At 44.7% G+C, this 21,182-nt stretch overlaps 2 protein-coding genes across 6 annotated transcripts in view; one reads left to right on the top strand and one right to left on the bottom strand.

Annotated features, from left to right (window-relative positions):
- Positions 1 to 13: 13 nt before the first annotated feature.
- FAM161B (FAM161 centrosomal protein B) lies at positions 14 to 12,262 on the top strand. Its single transcript, XM_060620235.3, has 9 exons — positions 14 to 238; positions 2,403 to 2,725; positions 3,769 to 4,319; positions 5,900 to 6,246; positions 6,555 to 6,682; positions 8,600 to 8,764; positions 8,969 to 9,068; positions 10,965 to 11,107; positions 11,875 to 12,262. The coding sequence occupies exons 1-9, from the start codon at positions 185 to 187 to the stop codon at positions 12,011 to 12,013; spliced, it is 1,950 nt and encodes a 649-aa protein (XP_060476218.1). The 5' UTR covers positions 14 to 184; the 3' UTR covers positions 12,014 to 12,262.
- Positions 12,263 to 13,619: 1,357 nt separating this feature from the next.
- Positions 13,620 to 21,182, bottom strand: part of ZNF410 (zinc finger protein 410) — a 49,963-nt gene continuing 42,400 nt past the window's right edge. For 3 of the 5 annotated variants that reach the window (XM_060620223.3, XM_060620225.3, XM_060620224.3), the window contains 2 exons: positions 20,215 to 20,342; positions 13,620 to 14,413 (listed from right to left, as the gene is read on the bottom strand). In XM_060620223.3, coding sequence (XP_060476206.1) covers positions 14,375 to 14,413; positions 20,215 to 20,342 — 167 coding nt within the window. In that variant the 3' untranslated portion in view covers positions 13,620 to 14,374. Of the gene's footprint in view, positions 14,414 to 20,214; positions 20,343 to 21,182 lie in introns of those variants that run through there. The other 2 variants (XM_060620227.3, XR_009606407.2) reach the window with 2 other exon arrangements.

Here is a 21,182-nt window from a genome sequence, read left to right as displayed (position 1 = left end):
CAATCAGAAAACGATCCTTGCCAACTTGGGCGGGAAGAATTAGAGGCTCCCTGGGAAGGGGGACTGGTTCAGGCATCCGCCTGGGAGCCAATCAGAGACCTGATCGCGTAGCTAGTGCAGCCATCGCAGCCAAAGCGTAGCACGGCGCTGTCACCGCCGCTTCTTTTTCTGCCCCGCGGAGAAGATGACCGTCGGGAGGCCTCCGGGAGCCTCCGGCGGCGCTCAGTGGAGTCGGCAGGTGAGAGAGAAAGAGAAGGAGAGGAATTCGGTCTGCGCCCGGAAAGGAGTCTCTAAAGAGGAAACTGTTTGTCATTGCCTTGGAGACAGACGTCAGGGGCGTGTCGCGGAGAGGTGTGGGATTAAAATCAGCAGCGTTTGGGGGACCCGCAAGGGACTCTCTAACGGGTTGAGCGTTATGTTAGGCCCTTCATAGACCCACAGCAGTGGCCCTCGGTTTTCGCTTATCCTGTCAACTACCCTAAGACTAATAGTACTATTGCTGTCTCCATTTGGTAGAAAAGAAAACTGAGGCACAGAAGAATCCATACAGAAAGTAGATTGGTGGTTGCTTAGGGCAGGCTGGGAAGGAAGGGTCGAAAGGACTAGGGAAAATAGTCCCTAGGAATGACTGCTAAATGGTATGGGCTTTCTTTGGGGTGGGGGGGGGGGGGATTAAAATGCTCTAAAATTGTGACGGTTGCACAACTCTGTACTAAAACTCACTGAGTTGTACTGTTTCAGTAAGTGAGTTGTGTGAACTGTATGGTGTCTCAATAAAGTCGTTTTAAAAATTTTTCCCTAAGATCACATGCTCCTCAGTAGCAGAGCAAGGGCTGGAGCACATACACACCTTTGACTCAGAATCTAGTGTTCTTTTCACTATTAGAGCTGGACCTTGGAGAACCCAGGAAAACCATCACCAATATCACCTGGAGGCCTGCAGCAGCCTACGCCTCACTGATTTCTTAGACGCAACTAGTCATTGTCTACAGTCCAATCCTGGCCCCACACCAGCCTCTCTAAGGATATCTCGAGAATACCACTGTCCTCCAGCCACACTGGCCCTCTTTCTAACTCTCCAAGAGTCAAGTTTGTTCCTGCCTCAGGTCCCTGCTTCCAGGCCTTTGCATTTGCTGTTCCTTAGAACTCAGAACCCCCTTACCCCAGATCTTAGCAAGGCTGGCTCCCTCTCATCAATCAGATGTCAGTCCAAAACTCCTCCACAGCGAGAAAGTAAAGATCAGCCCAGAACTGAGAAAGTCCAGTTCAGACTGTAATGAGGCCAGCAGCCAGATTAGCAGAAAACAGTGTTTCTCAAAGGGCCACAGTGTGCCTACAAAGAGACCAACACCCCCTTCTAAATGATGATGCTTAACTACCAATTACCCAGCTCCACCTTGTTCTAGTTACCTTTTCAATAAAAATTGCTGTCACCCACATACCAAAGTGTGCCCTCTTCATGACAGCATCCATCCAGAATGGATCCAGAGGGATCCACTCTCTTCCTCAGAATCATTCAAGAAAAGCCAACTCTAGAAAAAGCCCCTCCCCCACCCTCTTACTGAAAGTCCCCACTCTTCCCCCCCGCCCCCACACAAGTTCCCTATAATTTTTCCTGGTGTATTCCAATAAATTAATAAGCCTAACTCTGACTACAGATACATTCCTAGTGGTACTTGTGATGGGATTTTATCAACAGAAAAGCTTCCTAAAGCCACTTCATCACTGTGTAATGTCACAATTTATGGCTTTTATTGAATTTATTATCATATACTTGTCTCTCTCCCTCTCATTAGAATGTAAGCTTCATGTGCTTGACTCGATCTCAGCCTAATCCTCAGGGCACATAAGGCACCCAAAAACTATTTTCTAAATGAATGGAGTACTTAAACCCAGTTGGGTTTCCACTTTCTACGACATTGTTCTTTCAGCTAGACCACATTGTCTGTCCTGTTAATTACTCATTCCTAGTAACAGGTGGGATATTAGGTAGACTATTAGGAAAGCAGAGGTGTAGACAAAGGAAGCAGGAAAAAGAAGACTGGAAAAAAGTAGGTGAAACCCAAATAGGGCAAGGCCCAGAGTGTGGCCAAGGTCACGGGTAGGATTCCTGGTGTGCAGGGGGCAGAATGCATGATACAGAGTAGGTACTCTGCAAATGCTCACCACACATGAAGTAGGGAACCAACGTTAGCCGTCTGCTTCCCTTTCCTGCCCTTCAACCAAGCATATGCCCACATACCAATTTGTGAAATGTCTTTAAAGCAAGGAATACATCTGATTCTTCTTCGTTCCTTTCCAGTCGCTAATATACAGAGACCTATTCAAAGTGAAATTAACAGTTAGGCTTTGAGAAAATTTGAAATTATAGTTGACCCACAGTCTTTTCTGTTTCGTTTTAGATATTTCCCCCCAAATCCTCCTCAGACACAGAGACGGAAGAAGAGCTGTCTGGGAATGGGCTGGTTTTGCCCAGGGCTGGCACACTCGATGACTTCCTCAGCCCAGAGGAGGAGACGGTTTCTGATTCTTCAGACTCCACTGGGAGCTTTTATGAGACCCCGCAGGTACTGAAGCCGAAAGGCAGGTGGTGCCTGTTGGAATCCCTTTATCAGAACAACCCAGACAGTGGCGAGAATTTCTCTGAAGACGATGAGGACCTGGAGAGTTTCTTCCAAGACAAAGGCAGGGGGAAGCCCGAGGCCCAGTACCCGGCATCTCCGAGGTAAGGAAGGCCCTGCAGTTCAACAGCTGCTTCATGACTCTGGGCCTCATCCTCTTCCTCAGTAAAGTTGTCCCTTACCGAGGCTCCAGCTCAGAATCAGGCCTTTGGAGCCAAACACGTTCTGATTCCTACCCAGCAGTCCTAAATCACTTTGGATAACCCTTAGTCATTGGAAGCACTCGAATTGATTAAAGGGATGCCTTTGTCACTACCTCCCTGAGAATGGCAACAAGGTACGTTTACCTTGGCCCAGCCCTGTTATATGCGCCTACACCGTATCTTATTTTCTCCTCCCACTAACCCTGTAAGTAGCTATTATTTTTGCCATTCTCCAGATGAGGAAATTGAGGTTCCAAGCAAACCCTGCCAAAGGTCACACAGCTGGTAATTGTTTGAAGCAAGATTTGAACCTGGGTCTGACTCCAAAGCCTTGCTCTGCACCATTGCACTGTTCTCTCTCCCATATGAAGATAATGGAATGCAGGGCAACCGGTGGAACGTGAGACTCTTGATCTTACGGTTGTGCGTTCGAGCCCCACACTGGGTGTAGAGATTACCTAAAAAGAAAATCTTTAAGGGGCACCTGGGTGGCTCAGTCGGTTAAACATTCAACTCTTGATTTCGGCTCAGGTCGTGATCTCACGGTTCATGAGACTGAACCCGGAGTCAGGCTCTGGGCTGACAGTGCGGAGCCTGCTTGGGATTCTCTCTCACCCTCTCTCTGTGCCCCTCCCCCACTCACACACTCTTCTCTCTCTCTCAAAATACATAAACATTTTTTTAAACATTAAAAAATTAAATCTTTAAAGGAAAATATTAGAATGCAAAGTGGCAAATTTTGAATCAGTTCTGAGGAAAGACTTCCAACTAGGGCTGCTAGATGGCCTGAGGGAAGGAGCGAGGCACAAGCCCAGACACCTGCGGGGCTGTGTTAGGCTCAGGATCTAGCTGCCGTCTTCTGGGAGGGAGGTGTGGGAAGGAGCAGGAGGAGGAAAGGGCCTCCAGCCTGGCCTGGCCTCCGCACAGCTGCTTTCTCCCCCCAGGTGCAGCTCCCCACGGTGCTGCAGCTCCCTGAGCAGCCTTCCCTCCGACACTCCCAAGGTTCAGCCCCAGCCACCTTCAGGCTCCAGGCCTCCCTCGCAGCACAGAAGCATCAGCTCCTGGGCATCAACCATCACGGTCCCGCGGCCGTTCCGCATGACACTGCGTGAGGCCCGGAAGAAGGCGCAGTGGCTGGCCTCACCTGCTTCCTTTGAGCAGGAGAGGACGCAGGCCCAGAGGCAGGCCCAGGAGGAGGCCGAGTGCCAGCGGCAGTTCCGGGCACAGCCTGTGCCAGCACACGTCTACCTGCCCCTCTACCAGGAGATCGTGGAGCGCAATGAGGCCCGCAGGCAGGCAGGGATCCAGAAGAGGAAGGAACGGCTCCTCTCTTCCCTGAAGCCCTTCAGCTTCCTCATGAAGGAGGAGCAGAGAAAAGAAGCTGCTAAACAGAGGGAGTTGGCTGCCACAGCTAAGGCCAACGTCCCCAAGCAGAATGCCACCAGAAGGATCCCCAAGTCCATTCTGGAGCCAGCCCTCGGGGACAAACTCCAAGGTAAAGACATCCTTCCCACCTTGCTGCCTCCTACCTGGGGAGTACCAAGACGTGCCGTGGAGACTTAGGCTCGGGGGGTCAGCCTGGCTTGAAGATAAGTTCATTGTTCGGGCGGATGGGCCTCAAGGCCACGCTCCATGCCGGTTGGGTCCGTCTGTATCATGGGGGAGCCCTGTAAGGAGTGGAGAGTGAGAGGTCATGCAGCCTTCTCCAAGTTTGCCCTGATGACCTCTCTCTCAGTGAGTGGGTGTGAAGGCGTCTGCAGCAGCACAGGTACAAGAACAGAGAACCAGGGAGGCATCCAGGGACCAGCTTGGGCCGTTGCTACCACCAGCTGCCCCTGAGGGAAGCTCCTACTGCCTGCCCCCCCACCCCCCATCCTGGTGACCTGCACATTTCAAGAAATGTGGTACGATGAAAGGACTCAGGCTTTACTCATTTAGTAATGTGTCAAGCCCCAGGCACTCCTCTGTGTTCAATAAACAGACGTGGAGTTTGTGGACAAGGGAGGAAGACAGATAACAGACAAAAAATTACAAATGTGATGAGTCATTTGCAAGGATTAGAGGTGAGAGCCTCCAGGGTCATATAAAGCACATAATACAGGGACCTAACTTAGGACATGGTGAGGCGGTGGGGACAGATAGGGAAGGTCCCCAGGGAAAGTGAGCACTGAGGCTGACCCTGAAGGATGAGCAGTGTGTTTAATTCAGGGAAGACGGAGGAAGAGTGCATCAGAGAGAGCAGCGTGGAGGTAAGAGGAGGCTGAACACATTCAAGGGATGGGAGGAGGATGGAGGGTAGAGAAGAGGGAGCAGGGAGGGAGAGGCAGGCATGGGCCAGACCTGGGGGAGGGGGAGGAAATTTGGACTTTATCCCAAGGGCACCGGGGAGCTAACTGAAGGGTTTCAAACAGGGTGGCTCAGGATCAGATCTACAGCTCAGAAAGATCACTCTGATGCTGTGGAGATGATTAAGGGGGAGGGACAGGACCGGAGGGATGCTGATCTATAGGACATTATGTCACCAGTTCAGCGGAGAGACTGAAATTAGCAGCAGGGATGGTAAAGAGAGGCCAGACCAGAACATGGTTAAAGAGGAGGAGACTGCAAGACGGGGGACTGATGAGAGAAGGCAGGCAGGAATGATTTGGGCAATAACCTGGGCCTCTGGGTGGATGGCGGGGCCCTTCCTTGAGCCAAGGAGACTGGCTCACCCCTCCGGCTTGGCCTCTGAAGGAGGAACCGCAGAGAGCGTTCAGTAAACGTAAATGGTGGCTGCCTCTGCAGCCTGCTGGCACATGGCAGGGTGTCCTGGTGAACATTTAGGAATGAGCTCTCTCCAGAAAAGAAGCAGCAAGCTGATTTGTAGTGTTTGCCACTTTCCCTGGTAAAAATACACCTATTCTGGCCAAGGTGGAGCTTCCCATATGATGTCAACTGGTTCACAAAATCCTGCAAAGCTGGCAATCGGCTCCAGCACAATACTGCACTAGAGCTTTAGAGGGAACCTTCTCCAAACCTTTAGGTGTGAGGCGGGGTCCCCTGTCACCCATCACCACCCTGACCTTTTCTCCACAGAAGCGGAGCTCTTCAGGAAAATTCGCATCCAGATGCGAGCCCTAGACATGCTCCAGATGGCCTCCTCCCCTATCATCTCCTCCAGCAGCCGGGCTGACCCCCAGCCTCGAACAGCTACCCGAACCCAGAAGGAAAAGCTTGGGTTTCTGCAGACTGACTTTGGATTCCAGCCTCGTGTGAATCCTGCCGTCCCTGACTACGAGGGCCTTTACAAGGCCTTCCAGAGAAGAGCTGCCAAGAGAAGGGACACCAGAGAGGTGACTCACAACAAGCCCTTCTTGCTGAGAACCGGCAGCCTGCGTCGCGCTCAGCGGCCCTGTGACACCACCACCTCTGGAGAGAGGAGGGTGAGAGCCCTGGGCAGTTACGGGAGGGTCCTGGCCTGAGACCCAAAATACAGAAATGGGCCGGGTCTCAACATACGGCACTTCTCATGACATTTTTGTTTTTTTTAAAAACACTGGCTCAGCTGTTGGATTGATATCCAACTCTTGGCCTGGTAATAAACTTGGGAACTCATTACTCTTTCCTTAATCCCAGGGAAAAAAAAAAAGATTCCTGGTCTGACTAGTCCTTCACTGAAATTGAATCCTACTTACAATAGAAACTAATCACACGTTGTTGTCCCACCAATACCAGCCTTCGTTTCTTCTAGGACTCTCCACAGTCACCAGCCACACCCCTGCCAAGGAGTCGTTCTCTGAGTGGCCTTGCTTCTCTCTCTGCCAACACCCTCCCTGTGCACATCACAGATGCCACCAGGAGGAGGGAGTCTGCAGTCAGGTGAGTGGTCAGGCTCGAGATCTTGGCCCAGGACCAAGTTCAGTGGTCAGTGCTCGGATTCTGGCCCAAATGCTAGAAACCATCCTGCTGCTGGGCCTCCTCTCCTGTTACTACAGAGACCTAAATGGGTGGAAGGGATTTCTCTGATCAGGACAGGAATACAGGTAACTCTCCACATGTAGTGATGGAGAACATCTGGCCATCATTCATGGGGGACTTACTCTGTGCCAGTCACAATGTTAAGGCTGGAGATACCTTATGGAGCCCATAGTTTAATAGCTAGTATGAAATATAGAAAATCAAAGAACTACTACTTTGTTGAGTAGTGCAATGACAGGGAAATACAGGGGACCTGGGAGGCTCTGGGCAGCCTGGGGCAGGGTTCTCTTTAATAGATGTCTGAAGAATGAGGAATTAGCCAAAGGCTGGAAAGAAAGAAAGTTCCAGAGAGAACAACATAAGTGAAGACACACAGATGAGAGAGGAAGCCATTAGGAATAGGAATTCAGAGAAACCTGTTGGCAGGTGGCTGACCCTGTCACAAAGAGAAGGCATCCACTGCACAGATTTGAGATTCTCTGAGATTCTGCTAGTTCAACCGAACTAGCAGAGTCGGTTGGGAATCAGGAGCCTCCTTACTTTTTCATTCTTTAACTGGCCTCTGTCATGGTGTTGTTCTCGACGAGCCAGCGCCCCAGCAAGAGTTCCTCCACTAGACCTCTGAGCTGAGGTCAGCACGAAAGGTTGTGGTGTAACAAGCAGTTTAGCGCTGGGAGAGGACGAGCATCTTAGTGCTTTCCTGTGTAGCTAACCAACTTGGCTCTTTAGGCTCCACAACAGGGATTTTAGAAATATATTTAGAATCCAAGAGATACTCCCTTCTTCCTCAAATGTCATAGTCAGAGCTACTAAATCAAGGCTAAACGCATCGGTGTCCTGAGGTCCCAATAAGGTAGGCCTTATGGGCCAGAGGCTGGCCCCCTGAGGGGATATCCATATTTGCTTCCCAGCAGTGGGGAGTTTGATATAATAGCAGACTACACTTTCATGCCTTCAAGCAAGAATCTTGGTGGTTTTTTTTTTTCTTTTTTTAAAAAATGTTTATTTTTGAGAGAAAGCATGAGTGGGGGAGGAGCAGAGAGAAAGGGAGACAGAGGATCCAAAGCGAGATCTGTACTAACAGCAGAGAGCCTGATACGGGGCTGGAACGTGAGACTGAGCCACCCAGGCGCCCAGTTGTTTTCCCTCTATAGTACCTTGTCAAATGATACTTACACAGACTAAGTGCTTGCTATAAGTTAACCCCAAACTGTGCATGGAAAGAGGCCTATTTCCAGTTCTCTGTGGTCCCAAAGGACCACGAAACCAGGCACCTTCTAGCCCACTGTTTACAGTGTAGTGGTCAGGGGCAAAGGCTTGGAGTCAGACATACTGGTTCTAATCCTGGCTTTTCCACTGGCATGCTGGGTAGCTTTGAGTGAGTGGCTTATCCTCTCCAAGGCTCGCTCTCTTCACCTATAAAAAGAGGGGCTTACAGTTCTTACCTCCTGGGGCAGTTCTGGAGATTACAAAAGATAATTGATATAAAGCACTTGATTCTTTTCTGCTCTTGGTTCAGAGTAGAGTAGCTCAGCAAATGGCAACTATTAGTATTGTTTCCAGACAGGCCAGAAGCCTTAGTGTAAGGATATTGTATTTCAGTTCAATTATTGAACTTCTCCTGGGGCAGAAAATCACCGTGTCCGTAGTGCTGGAAAGGCTTCATTTGCCAATCTCAGAATCCTATTCTTTCTGAAGCGCCGGTGTGGTAAATTACCCCACTCATAGAAAACACCATTTCACTTTCCAGAGGTTACTAAGAGTGCTTTTAATATACTCAAGTTGGTCATCTGTGTGTTTTTTGCCTCCTTTCTTCAGAAGTTCACTTGAAAAAAAGGACAAAACAGATGAGAGTACTCAGTGGTTGGAGATGCACAAAAAGAAGTGTCAAGCGATGTCTAAATCTGTGACCTTGCGTGCAAAAGCCATGGATCCTCATAAAAGCCTGGAGGAAGTGTTCAAAGCAAAGCTGAAAGAGAATCGGTCAGTGTCCTCCATGTGCCAGGGGGGTCTGTCTTGGGATCCAACAGATCATTGCCCTTGAAAGTAGGCTCCTATAATCGCACACAATCAAGGATTTAGTTTTGCTAGGCAGGTAGGAATTTACAATGTCTTTGGGAGTTACTCTGCTTAATTGGAATGAAGGGTTGGAAAAAGAATTCATTCTAAAAATCTTGTTAATTCCAGGAACAATGACCGTAAAAGAGCAAAAGAGTATAAGAAAGAATTGGAAGAAATGAAGAAGAGAATACAAACAAGGCCCTATCTCTTTGAACAAGTTACCAAGGTAAAACTAAGCCATCATTCTTCTCTCTCAGTCTTGGATGAAAGTGCTTTTAGGAATGATGGAACAGAGGGGCACTTGGGTGGCTCAGTCAATTAAGCCTCTGAGTTCGGCTCAGGGCATGATCTCATGGTTCTTGAGTTTGAGCCCCATGTCAGGCTGGGTGCTGACAGCTCACAGCCTGGAGCCTGCTTTGGATTCTGTGTCTCCCTCTCTCTCTGCCCCTCCATCACTCATGCTCTATCTTTCTCTCTCTCTCTCAAAAATAAACATTAAAAAAAAAGAAATGATGGAAAAGTTTAATATCTGGGTATTAAACATTTCCTTGAGGATCAGAAAGATTCAAAATTGAGCCTGTTACCAATTTCCGCCCAAAGAAGTGGTGCAATGGTGAACATTGCTTGGACTGATTTCACCCAAGACTAGACTCCAGGGGCATCTGTGAAGTGTTTCACTTCTGGGAGTGTTCGCTACAGTCTAGCTTTCACTAGACTGAGGGCTAGATGCCACATACACAGTAACAGTCTGGCTGTGTTAGTGAGAATACCTTTAATTTACTAACATCATCCCTTCCCCTGCGGTGCTGGTGCCCTGGGCATCCCCAGCCTCTAGAGCTGTGGCACATTTATGGGTCCCCAGAGGTTGGGATGCTCACAAGCACCCCAGCAAGCCCTTTTCAGATTAAGTGGCTTTCAGGATGGAAGAATCATTTTAAGATGTTCTCTAGACTTTTAGGGAAGTTGGATCCAGTTGAGATCTCCTCCTTAAGGGAGCTCTGGAGCTATCTGAACAGCCTTAGGCCACTATTCCTGGAAGTTTTGGGCTGTATCAGGCTGTCGATCCCTCTTCTCTCTAGTTTCAGACAAAAGTTGGGGTTCCCTAGTAACCTGGTTCCAACTGCTGGACATTATCTCCATCTTACAGCCAGTGTGTTATCTAGGCATTTCCTGAGTCCACCCCTCCCCACCCCCATACATACCACACACACACTTGCACACATGCTGGACTGTCTGGACTGGATTTACTTAGCAACTTGCATTGTTCAAAATCTCTCATGATCTTTCCTCTTTATGTTAATTCTTTCCAGCAAAGCTCACTCTCAGATCTCAACAGATCTTTCACCACTCTAGGAAAAATACAAAGTGCTCTATAGGAAAAATACAAAGTGCTCTATATGATTTTGCTACTAAACATTTAAATTAAAACAAAAAAATAACCTTTTTCTGGTCCACATACAGACCATCTATCCTGTTAAGAGTGTTACTAGTGCAGCTTATTTTCTATTTGTTATATATTAGTGTTCCTGATGGCTTGATTGCTTTTATTTTTTTTTTTTTAAGTTTATTTTGAGAAAGCACGGGGGAGGGGCAGAGAGAGGTGGGGAGAAAGAGAATTCCAAGCAGGCTTTGCACTGCCGGCAGAGAGCCCTACACAGGGCTTGAGCTCACATATTGTGAGATCATGACCAGAGCTAAAATCAAGAGACGCTTAACTGACTGAGCTACCCAGGTGCTCGTGGTTGCTTTTAAATCTTAAAACATTTTTAGTCCATTTTTTTCATCTGAGTCTTACTTGGTGGTCCAAAAATCTAAATCCTTGCTTCTCAAAGGTGTGGCTCCCAAATTCACAGTTGGCGTCTCCTGGTAGTGTTAGACACAGAGTTTCGAACCTTATCTAAGACCTACCAAATGAGAATCTACATTATAACAAGATCTTCAGGTAGTTCCAATCCACTTTAAGGCTTGAAAACAGGCTCTAAGTAATTTTCATGTAAATCTGTGCCCAGCACTAATGGGGATTGGGTTAGGGGACAATTTTAGGCATGTGGATTAAGCAAGTGATTTAGAATTACCTTGTAATTCACAAGACAGCTACAGCAGATTTGTTTCCATTCCTCAGGACCTTGCTAGGAAAGAAGCAGAACAACGGTATCGAGACACCCTGAAGCAGGCTGGGCTGGATGAAGACTTTGTGAGGAACAAGGGTGAGGGCACCAGGGCTGTACAATGGAAGGAGCAATCAGAAGTCCCTGAATGTCCCAGGTAATAATCTCACGTGCTCCTGTCACCCTGTGGCTCTCAGATTACGATCCCTAGTAATGCCACTGGGAGGGACCTTTAGAACAGCCACACGTATTTTGAGATCACAATCCTGTATTTATAGAATACTAACCCAGAGATCTCCAGATAATATATTTAAATTGGGAGAATAAGTGCAGTTGTTATTGTTAATAAAATATAACCATTGTATATTAGGTTTAGGTTCCTTCGATTTGAAACAGATCATTTTTCCAATTCTAGTTCTAGGGCCATCAGTCAAGAATATTTTTACTTCACTTTTGAGAGACAAACATATGTATTTTTACTTACTATAAAATGATAAAACTGCTTTTCTAACACTTTTTATTTTGTTTGGGTAATTGAAAGTAAAAACATTTAAAGATGCATGATAAAAGGTATAATATCCTAAACAAGCAAAGCCTGTCTCTTCCCCCGCCGCCCCCCCCCCCCCCCCCAGCATGATCACCATGGCTTGTTGAAACCTAGCACTCTTTAAAAAGTAACTCATGAGCACCACCCCTCCACTGGAATCAAAGGGAGAAAAGCATAGTTATTGCCATTATTCTCAACTTTGTTTCTTAAATCCTAATGGCTCCTCCCCTAATTCCTATCCCAGTTCTCCCCCTAGAAATTTAAATTTCCCTTTACCCCCCATATAAAATAATGAAAATGTTGAAACCATCCTTAAGCCTTACATAATGCTTTAATTACAAACATTTTATTTCATAATGCTTTAATTTATTCTGTAGCACCCATGAAACTACAAAACTCGGCACCAGAAATCCACAGCAGGATTTAGAAGAATCTCTACAACAGCCTACAAGCCCCAAAAAAGAACTGAAGGAGCTGTCTCATGAATTGCCAGATAATTTCAAATCACTTGCTTAATCAGTAGCACTTAAAATTACTGCTTTTCAATATTAAGTAACTAACTTGGGGTTGAGTCAAGGCTGGCAAAACTTGGCTTTTGAGCCAATGGCTACTCTTGGAGAATGAGGATAAGAAAAGTAGCAAGAAAAAAAGTAGCAGGTAACAAACAGGGAATGGTTTAAGCAAATCAAAGTGAAAAGCCTCAGGGTGGAGGATTCAGAGCAGAGTTAAGCATTCTTGCTTCTTGGGCTTCCTACTTAAAAAAGGAGCACAGGGGCGCCTGGGTGGCTCGGTCGGTTGAACATCCGACTTCAGCTCAGGTCATGATCTCGCGGTCTGTGAGTTCGAGCCCCGCGTCGGGCTCTGTGCTGACAGCTCAGAGCCTGGAGCCTGTTTCGGATTCTGTGTCTCCCTCTCTCTCTGACCTTCCCCCGTTCATGCTCTGTCTCTCTCTGTCTCAAAAATGAATAAATGTTAAAAAAAAAAAATTAAAAAAAAAAAAAAAAAAAAAAGGGGAGCACACACCCAAATGCCTACAGGGGCCAGTTAGGAAACAAATGGATCACATGGGCTGGGTATAAGGTACACTATTAATAGCTAGAACCCAGGCCCAGAATTGCCAGATCAGCAACTGAGTTTTCAAACAGAAGCCAGGAATTTCCTGTTGGCAACCAATTAAAACATTACTTAGAAATATTGTGTGGGAAAACAAAACACTTGCAGGAAGACAGGTCTGCAACTTCTAGTACATGGTTTCTTAGCCTCAGTACTATTGATTTAGGGCCAGATGAGTGTGTCGGTGTTGGGTGTTGGGAGCAGGAGCTGTCCTGTACATTGTAGGACGTTAGCAGCATCCCTGGCTTCTACTCCCTGGATGCCAGTAATGCCCTCTCCACAGTTATGACAAAAATGTCCTTAGATATTGCCATATGTGGGGCAGTGGGCAGGCAAAAATGTTCCCAGTTAAGAACCACTGCTCTAGTATAAAAGTAAGGGCTACAGAAAATAAAAATTGGCATTTTAAGAATACAAGATATTGACATGAAAATCTACATAACAAAGGGTGATTATGCATGTCATTAACAACTTAAGAACTATAACTACTGAATTTAAAACGGCAGTTAATTTTTCCTGTTATCTGCTTAAAATATGCCACTGTGTGCATGGTATGTGCGTAAGCCTGAGGTTCATTTTCAATAAATGTGAAAATTCTCTGACAGCCATGATTTTCTACTAGTAAGCAGTCTTTGAAATACTTTTCTTCTCACCAGTGATAATTTATCAGTAGCTGTGGATGACAGCAATAGTGCCTATTCTTACCAGAAGCCCCCAATTTCTGTTTTAACTTTCTGGAAAATTCAAAAGTATATTATTGCCATTTTTCCAGACTCAGACATGGTCCTTTCTGGTGAAGACGGAGTGATACTACAATAACTACTATCTAGGTTTGCTAGTTAGAGATGAAGAGGCTTATGTCATTTTCCCCAAGACTCCTGGGCTCAGTTTTACCTGTATGGAATCCAAAGGGCAAATCGGTGCCCTGTCTTAAAGGGAAAGACGGAGCTATTTTCTTAATCTCCTCTCTGAGAAAACAAATTTTGTCCAAAACAAGGAGCCAAAGAACTTACTGGGCTGTCTTGTTTATTTAAAGGGAAAACAACTGAAGCTCTGAATCATGTGATAGTTAACTTTAAAAAAAACCAAAAAAACAAAAAACCCTTTTAACATGCTATCGTATATTCCATAAACAAAGAGAGCAAAGTGGCCAAGTAGAGGTGGATGTGACAAGATAGTACCTCAGCCTGGGCCAAGTAGGGATTCAAGTAATTTATTTTTTTGCAGCCCAGTGGCAGAGAGTCTCTTACTCAGGTTGCTAAAGGGAGTATGCCACAACAGAAATGACATCACTCCCTTCTCCAAAGCAACAAGGCATCTTGAAAGCTCAGCTTCTTGGTGAAGTTTTATGGTTGGTGGCAGGGCTTAGTTTATCCATGTGAAAAGACAGCTGAGTCTGGGATGAAAATTCTTCAAAGGAAAACCCCTTCTCAACAGTCATACTGAAGAAATTTCAGCCAACACAAAATCAAATTCACTTTTGGGAGAAGTCCATCCCAAAATTTTATAGTGGGAAGAGAGGTAGGTACAGTTACCCAGCCCACATTCACTGCTTTCTTCCTTGTCTGGATCAGATGTAGTTTGAAGAGAAGCTCTCCTACATTCATCTTCTATGTCAGGAAAGATGAACAGAGGCCAAAGCGGGGTCCTGTCTTTCACAGATTCATTTTGGTTCTGGCAGATCGTGAGCCATAAGCATCCTGTTCCCACTGTGTGCACTCTGGGATCAGACAGGGCTGCTCTTCCAGGAGTTGACACCCATGCTCATGGCCGTCTTTCAGTTAAATCTCCTTGGTTTAGTAACTGTAAAAGATTAAAACCAAATCTGGAATAGGCTACCACTGAATAATAGGAAAAATAATTCATACTAAGGAAAAGGTTTAAGTGGGAGTGGGGAATGCACTACAGGGGTAAGTCAGGGGTATCTAGTTCCAAAGCAAGAGACATACATAGACTGATAGATCTCTTTCGTATCCTGGCCTTGGGACAGCATTTTGGCCTCTTCGTGATGCTGGCATTTTCACTATGACAATAAGGTATCCCGAGTCCCTAAGCCAAACTATTGTTTGTGTAGTCATGTACTCACTAGTCAGTGATGGAGGCATGCCGAACTTAACAGATATATCAGAAATGGTGGAATCCCAAATCTCCTGCCAGGCAGCGTTAGTCCAAGTACAGGCTGAAAGCTCAAGCAGAAGAGGAATGGGAGGCTACCCCAGTGAGTTCTATATGAGTTCCCACTCATAAGGAATCCAGGGATTCCCAGGGTCCAAAAGAATGCCTTCCCTATGATGAAGGGAGAAAGCCTGAGACTCCAAGAGGGTGGCAGGCAAAACAGACTTTCTACCCTACACTCAAGGCTTTCTGTTGAAAGTGTTGTTCTGTACAATAATTGATGAAACTGAGTTCCATTTTATTATGAAAATGAGATGGGAATAACACAGTGAAATTCAGAATAAAAATGGCTTAGTAAAAATATAACCAGATAAATTCTTGAGCTGGGGATAGATTTACTTGGTGATCTCAATTTGGGTAAAGGTAATTTATACGGTAGAATTTAATAATATGGAATTTAAAGAAATTTAAACAAAATTTAAAGAAAAATGTAAAAACTTAAACCACAAATTTCATTTGATGCTGTGTTGTTAGGATGTAAGAATGGTGTCTTTTAAATCCAGGTCAAGATCCAGATATTGGCACTCAAATTAGCAATGGCACTTGATGAGAAATCTTAAAGAATTTGTAATTTGTTTTTTTCTTTTTTGGAAGACATTCTGATTTATTGAAGGCTGGGTGGCAATCATTTAAACTGGTTCCTGTGTTCGAGAATATGAGCTCAGTGTGGCTATAGAACCCCACTTGGGATGCCTTTTAGTCAGTAGAGTTCCCAAAGCCCTGGGGTCCCAATTGGGCCTGCACAATAAGTCCTCTGTCTGATTTGCAGAAGGCTGGGTAACACTGAGGGCAAATAAAAATTGTTCAATCTGAACCATATGAATAAGATGTGGTTTTGATATATTTCCCATAATTTCTTTTATTTTTTAAGAAGAGTTATTTTTTTTTGTTTTTTTTTTTAAGTAGGAGTCGTGTATTTATTTATTTTTAAGTAATCTCCATGCCCAACACGGGGCTTGAACTCACCACCCCAACATCAAGAGTGACATGCTCTACCAACTGAGCCAGCCAGGCACCCCTCCCATGATAATTTCTGATAATTGCTTTGGTTATTCTGATATTCTTGTTACGTTTTTACTTTTAGAGCCTATTTACAGGGGTCCAAGTAGAAGTGCACAAGTAGATTCTTACAGGGCTGATCTACAACGTGTGATTATCTCCAAAAATTTGAAATAAGCATTGTTTTAAGGACTGCAAATAGCCTTTTATCTGAGAATCTCTAAGGACTCAACATTCCTCACTCACTGGAGGAAGGTCAGTTAGTACCAGGACCTTGGATGAGGAAGAGAACTAAACCTGGAGGCTTGAGGGCCTTGTAGCTTTTAAAAATGAAGGTATCAGATGACGTGATAAGCCTGTCTCGATAAGGAAAAGGAGAGGAAGAGCAGTGGAAATGCCTGTGGTAAGAGGAGAAATAATAGAGGTAACAGTGAAGGAAACAAAAGAAGTGAGGCTCAGACAGAGGGTGTGTTTGTAAATACACAGGACCCGAGGACCCGTGAGGGAAAAGTGATAATCTAGGACTTTCAGCCTCACTAAGGGCAGCACTTTCCCCTTTGTGTTAATATTTTCCCATTAAGAGTTTGGGGTTTCCACCATGAAACTGGGTATTTAGGGCCTGTAGACCCTCAGTGTCCTCCTGGAGGGAAGGCCAAGTTTTTTGTTTTTTTTATAGGTGATCTGTGTTACTGGGTCTGCCTGAGACCATGAGTGAGCATCACCTAGACAAGGACACAATGAAGCCAATTCCAAGACCCATGTGCCTAGGCCCAAGGGGGAAAAATGTGCTATTGCTGGACTTTTTGCATACACAAATCTGACCATGTCATACCTGCCTTAAAACCATGCAGTGGCCCCCCATTGCCCCTGGGATAAAATCATGTCCTTTAAGGCCCTTCAAGAGAGAAACTAGCATAACTTTCCTGCTTTCACTTTTCATTCCAGCCCATCTCTCCATTCCACATCCCATCCTACTCAACCCTTTTGATTCCATAGTTGTGTGCCCTGTTCCCTCTCACCTTCTACCCTTGTACACACTGCTTGCTATTATGCCTGTTATCTTCTTCCAATCCCTCCCACTTATCCATCAAGATAACTGCTATTCATTCCTCAGGTCTCAAACTCTAGAATTCATTCCCTGACTTCCCCCAAGGCTAGCACTTACTACACCATATAAAAATTGCCAGTTTATTGATCTGTCACCCTTCCCATGCTCTCTGTACAGCACAACTCCAGGGGCACCATTTGCACAGTTATAAAAGGCAAAGATTGTACTTTGTTTACTATTGTATAACTAGTACCCAGCAGAGGGCCTTGCACATATTAGGTATATAGCACCCTGTTGACTAAGGTTTTCTGTTCATTTTTTTGTTGTTGTTTTGTTATTTCAGAAAGAGCGAGCGAGAGAGTGCCCGAGTGGGGGAGAGGGGACTGGGGAAGAGAGAGAGAATCTTAAACAGGCTCCACACTCAGCGTGGAGCCCAACTTGAGCGCAACGTGAGCCCAATATGGGCCTTGATCCCACAACCCTGGGATCATGACCTGAGCCGAAATCAAGAGTCAGACGCTCAACCAATTGAGTCACCCAGGCTCCCCTTAACTAAGTTTTTATACATCTGGTATTTATTTGAGGAAACTTGGAATGATTCATTGAAAAAGGTATTTAGCAATACAGGAGAGAAAAGCTCCAAGGTTTCAAATATAAAAAAGGAAAAGGCTGAGTGTTGGGGACTGGCTTGTCAGAATGACAATTTCTAGTAGGTAAAAAAGAAATAATTTTTCTGAACTATTGCAGAGCGATCCAGTAGTTGATGAAAGCTTTTCTCTCACAGAAGGATCACAGTTCATAAAAGCAGAAAGAAAAAGGGAATTAGGATATCACCATTTTGCAAGCCTTAAAAAAAAAAAAAAAAACTGATCTAGGCCATGATCAGTAATGTTTACCAAAATTTTTATGTAACCCATTGGTCAATCATTAAGCTTAGTAAGAGGACAACTGAATACCATATGTCTCCTGTGAGCTGTAACAGAAAGCAAGAGTACCACCTATAAAATATTCTTGCCAAGGAAAAAAACATGAATCTAAGCTCCTAACTACCAGCTTTTAGAAAATCTCTGGATAGAGAAATATATTAAACAGCAAAAGGAGTCAATCAGCCAAAACCAGAATGTAGGAAATTGTATAGGACAAATAACCCAATTCCTTAAATAGCCATTCTGGAAAAAAAAGACAGGGGGGAAGAGGGGGAGACTATTAGAGATAAAGAGAACTAAGAGAATTATTAACCAAATGCAATGAATGGGGCTTGTCGGAATCCTAATTCAAACCAACCAACCATTAAAAGACATTTTGAGAAAAAAAAGGAATATAGACTTACTGTTTGAGGATATCAATAAATCGTTAATTTTACTGGGTGTGATAAAGACAGCTATGAAAAAAACATGTTTGTTTTTAAAATTTTTTTTAATGTTAATTTTTGACAGAGAGAGACAGAGCATGAGAGGGGGAGGGGCAGAGAGAGGGGGAGACACAGAATCTGAAGCAGGCTCCAGGCTCTGCATTGATAGCACAGAGCCCCATGCATGGCTTGAACTCATGGACCATGAGATCATGACCTGAACCAAAGTTGGATGCCAACCAACTGAGCCACCCAGGCGCCCCCAAAAAACTTATCTGTTAGAGGTATATCCTGAAATACCTACAAATGAAATGGTATGTCTGTGATTTGCTTTTATTTATTTATTTTTTTTTTTAAATTTTTTTTTTCCAACGTTTTTTATTTATTTTTGGGACAGAGAGAGACAGAGCATGAACTGGGGAGGGGCAGAGAGAGAGAGGGAGACACAGAATCGGAAACAGGCTCCAGGCTCCGAGCCATCAGCCCAGCGCCTGACGCGGGGCTCAGAGCCTGACGCGGGGCTCGAACTCACGGACCGTGAGATCGTGACCTGGCTGAAGTCGGACGCTTAACCGACTGCGCCACCCAGGCGCCCCTGTGATTTGCTTTTAAATACTTCATCCACCATAGGGGTACCTGGGTGGCTCAGTGAAGAGTCCAATTTCAGCTCAGGCCATGATCTTAGGGTTTATGGGTTCGAGCCCTGCATTGGGCTCTGTGCTGACGGCAGAGAGCCTGGAGCCTGCTTCAGATTCTTTGTTTCCCTCTCTCTCTTCCCCTCCCCAACTCGTGCTCTGTCTCTCAAAAATAAATAAATAAATGTTAAAAAAAATTTTAAATACTCCAGCACAAACAGAACAGCAGCAACAAATTGTAGGTAGGAAGAGAGAAAATAAGAACAGTAGAAAGCTAACTGTTGAAGCTGGGTGATAGGTACATGAGTACTATACTCTCTCTCACTGTACTTTATGAAAACTTCTATAACAAAAATTTTAAAACACATAAATGAAGAGGGGAAATAACAAAGGAAGTCTTCATAGGTGAGACATGTTCCAAAGCAGTAGCCAGGAGAAAGTGGATTAGGAAAAACCAATGATACCAATAGCAAAAAAACTTTCAATATAATACAAGCAAGACTCAGACAATGGGTCATAATGATGACATACAAGGAAAGATCCTGGCAAAAACATGAACATGCATGGCCAAAGCCCTGTGATCCTGAGGATCCCCAGGAAGCTTACAGAATAATCAAGAATATTCAATATAGGATGCAGTCATTTGAATACTGCACAGTTGTGGTATCAGGTTATAATGAAAGGACAGGGGAAAAAGATGGGACAGCACTGTAAGAGATACTGTAATACGAAGGTATCCGGGATACCCAGGTTTTGGCAAAAGTTTATACATATGAAATGAGCTCATGATGAAGTCATGTACTCCCAAGACAAAAGACCAATAAAATATCCTAAGATTCTAGAAGCCTGACAAGTTTTCATTCTGTTTTCTGGGTTGGAGCCAAGACCATAAAGATGGGAGTGCTTAGAATAAACTTAAAACTTTCCCTGCTTTAATAATGGTTCTCATTCCATAAGCAAGTGAACATGTCCTGTATGTCCAGTTGGTTCAGCCTGGTACAAAATGAACAATGATTACTTTCAATGACTTTGTCACTACTCTTTTTGCTCAAGGACCACTTTGTCCCAGGATATTATTTTCCTTATAAAATAAAAGCAACATCCTTATGTCATAGGCAGAGAACAGTAGGAGCAGATATCATTCAGTAAGGTATGTATACAAAGGAAATTAAAACTGAGAGACCCAGCCGTGAGTGACCAATCTCCCAATCCAGGAGACCCTAACAATCAAGTTTCTTTCAAATCTGGTCTCATGCTTAGCTTAAAGGAAGATCTTCTAGTCAAAGTTTCCAGGAAAGGGAAACTGGAGTCAGTTTCAGATTTTCTAAACTAGATCTCTAACCATTGTCCACATTAGTCTCTACAGAAACAAAGTAAGGGCAAGAGATAAATTTACCTCCTGTGGATTTACAGCAGTTAAGACAGAAACCTCATATGACTGCCTCCCTGACTGCATGGTCACCAAGTGATGTGTCACATCAGGCACTGAAGACAGGGGACGTGGGGATCCTTCAGCAAGCACCTCTGAAACAGCAGAAAATGTCTCAATGAAAAGTGAATCCACAGTTATACCTACCTGCATTATCAAGCCTCATTAAGAACACTAAAAACTGTTCCCTGAAAAACCCATATTCCTATATTTTTTCCAAATTAATTCCTGTCTGATAATCATTACCAGTGAATTTAGAAAGTACGACAAAAGGGGGATGGGAAGGAAAGGCAAGAAATCCTGATGTAAGAGTTGACCATTTTGCAATATACCAATTTAAAGTAATATAGCTTTAGCACTGTTAACTGGATTAACTGTGCATTGAAACAGGGCAAAATCTGCTTATGCAGGCAAATCAGGAGACCAGAGCCAACCCTTAAAGCAGCCACCAATGATAGAAACAGCATAATATGAGCAAGTCAAGAACTTAGGTCTGGCTTCAAAGTTCCTGTACTCAGTGTCCCTTCCTCCCTTGAGACTTTCTTCCTTAAGAATGGCAAAGTAGTTCCATGCAATTTCTGTGTCTTACACTTTGGTTATCCACTAGTATCATTTACGAAACCGAGGAGGCTTGTTGTGGAAGCACCCTCTGGCCCATGTAGACTCCACACAGAAGTTACACAAACATAGTCACCTATACACAAAACTGAATGGGATATGAGGAGTAACTAAAACACAGGATCTCAGACTTTATCAAGTGAGATCACCAGAAAAATCTTCTGGAAACAGTTCATACATAAACTACTTAGCCCCCTAAAAAATTAAAAGTTTCTTCCAGGGGGGCTTTCAATACCTACTGCTCTTCCAGACTGCACCGTGCAATGTAACATTTGCTTATATACTATTTTCTGTTCACTGTTGTCTCCCGTATGTAA

The sequence above is a fragment of the Panthera onca genome, chromosome B3 (assembly GCF_046562875.1).
Source record: "Panthera onca isolate mPanOnc1 chromosome B3, mPanOnc1 haplotype 2, whole genome shotgun sequence".
In the NCBI taxonomy this organism is placed as follows: Eukaryota; Metazoa; Chordata; class Mammalia; order Carnivora; family Felidae; genus Panthera; species Panthera onca.
This window is presented reverse-complemented; position numbering and strand designations above follow the sequence as displayed.

Coding starts and splice junctions, on each gene's coding strand:
- FAM161B (XM_060620235.3), top strand. CDS start 185: ATGACCGTCGGGAGGCCTCCGGGAGCCTCCGGCGGCGCTCAGTGGAGT. Junction 2,726..3,768: donor CAGTACCCGGCATCTCCGAG/GTAAGGAAGGCC, acceptor TTCTCCCCCCAG/GTGCAGCTCCCCACGGTGCT. Junction 8,765..8,968: donor GCAAAGCTGAAAGAGAATCG/GTCAGTGTCCTC, acceptor TGTTAATTCCAG/GAACAATGACCGTAAAAGAG.